The following is a 1,533-nucleotide window of genomic DNA, read 5'->3' as shown; positions in this document are numbered from 1 at the left end:
AAATATTTGCTGGGGCTGGAAGGTGTGTGTGTGTGTGTGTGTGTGTGTGTGTGTGTGTGTGTGTGTGTGTGTGTGTGTGTGTGTGTGTGGGAGCGAGGGAGGGACGGAGGGAGGGTGGGAGGCCGGTAGGGAGGTAGGAGGAGGTGGGGTAGATGATCAGGTTGTTGGGTAGGGGTGAGGGAGGAGGGTTGGGTGAGGGTGGGTGAGGGACAGGCAGGCAGTCAGGCAGGAGGGTGGGTGACGGAGTGGCCGGGCACGTCGCCAGTCGGTAGTAACACGTGTGTTTGTTGTGACGGGTCCATCTCCCCCTGGCGTGCAGATCTCCCGCGGGCGTGAGGTGGGGAGCGGCCAGCAAGGGTAGCCCCCTGCACCCCGGCTTATGACAGTGATGAGCGACGCAAGCCCGGCGCAGGTTGTGTCCACTGACAGTCGCCGCTCGCACGTGTGTGTGTGTGTGTGTGTGTGTGTATGTGTGCATCTGTGTGTGCCCCCCGCCGCCAAATCAAACTCTTACCTGAACCCATTCCCTTACTTCTCTGCCGGTGATCTTACCGATGTGATCTTGGCGTGGCGATGAGCACCGCGCCCGGAACCGTGGCACTAGGGCCGCCACAGGCCAGTACATACCCGGAGAGCAGAGCAGCAACAACGACACGCCGACGATGGTGCCTTTGAAAGACAGAACTGAGTGGAAGTGGCGCCTGATGAAAGTCGTGTGAGTGTGTGTGTGAGTGTGTGTGTGTGTGTGTGAGTGTGTGTGGGTGCCCGGGTGGCGGTCGGAGGCGGCGGTGCTGGTGCTGCTGGTGGGTTCTGGTGCTTGCCGTTAAAAGCACAGGGAGCCAGCCACACAGCGCGGGCAAATCACCGCTCGCGGGGATTCCCTCCCCCCCTCTCCTCTCTCTCTCTCTCTCCCGATAGATCACCGTTGCTGTTGCTTCGGCAATACTATCGCACAGCCCTCTCTGCTTGCGACACACACATACACTCACGCACTCACAAGCCCAGAGAGGGGACCTGTGCCCGTGGCGAAGCATCGTCCGCAGCGAGTGTGTCTTCAGCGATGTGAGGCGCAGAGGGAACTGTGAGTGTGGGCAGGAGAGGGAGAGGCAGTACACCAGGTGATGTGAGGCGGTGGGCCCGAGCCGCCTGGAATCATCACCTGGCCAGATAATCCCAGTTGAATGATGTGACGTATCAACCTTCCCGCTCGGTTAGACTGTGCAAAACATGAAGAAAATATTAGTGATTCTGGCAGTGAATGTTATCACGGCTTGGTCTATTAACTGGCTGTAAGTATCTAATGATAGGGCCCACATGCATGTTGTTCTTTGTTATCTAAGCTGATAAGGAAAGGGCCAGTGTCCTAGGAGGGCCATATCAACAGCCCTAGAAACTCAGCCTTCCAAAATCCTCGTCTGGGTCGCGACGACCGACCGACCTCCTCCTTCTCCCACGAACAACCCGTCAACAGCAAGGTAGGTGAATCTTTTTTCCCCCGTGTGAGCAGGAAGTTGACAGGCGACGCCTAATAAG

At 57.9% G+C, this 1,533-nt stretch overlaps 1 protein-coding gene across 3 annotated transcripts in view; it reads left to right on the top strand.

The window, feature by feature from the left end:
- The first annotated feature begins 239 nt into the window (after nt 1-239).
- The window catches only part of LOC139765665 (protein Wnt-11b-2-like), a 315,866-nt gene continuing 314,572 nt past the window's right edge, over nt 240-1,533 (top strand). For 2 of the 3 annotated variants that reach the window (XM_071693375.1, XM_071693374.1), the window contains exon 1: nt 240-1,289. In XM_071693375.1, the coding sequence (XP_071549476.1) occupies nt 1,228-1,289 (62 nt within the window). In that variant the 5' untranslated portion in view covers nt 240-1,227. Of the gene's footprint in view, nt 1,290-1,334; nt 1,476-1,533 lie in introns of those variants that run through there. The other variant, XM_071693377.1, reaches the window with a different exon arrangement.

The sequence above is a fragment of the Panulirus ornatus genome, chromosome 55, assembly GCF_036320965.1.
Source record: "Panulirus ornatus isolate Po-2019 chromosome 55, ASM3632096v1, whole genome shotgun sequence".
Taxonomy (NCBI): domain Eukaryota; kingdom Metazoa; phylum Arthropoda; class Malacostraca; order Decapoda; family Palinuridae; genus Panulirus; species Panulirus ornatus.
This window is presented reverse-complemented; position numbering and strand designations above follow the sequence as displayed.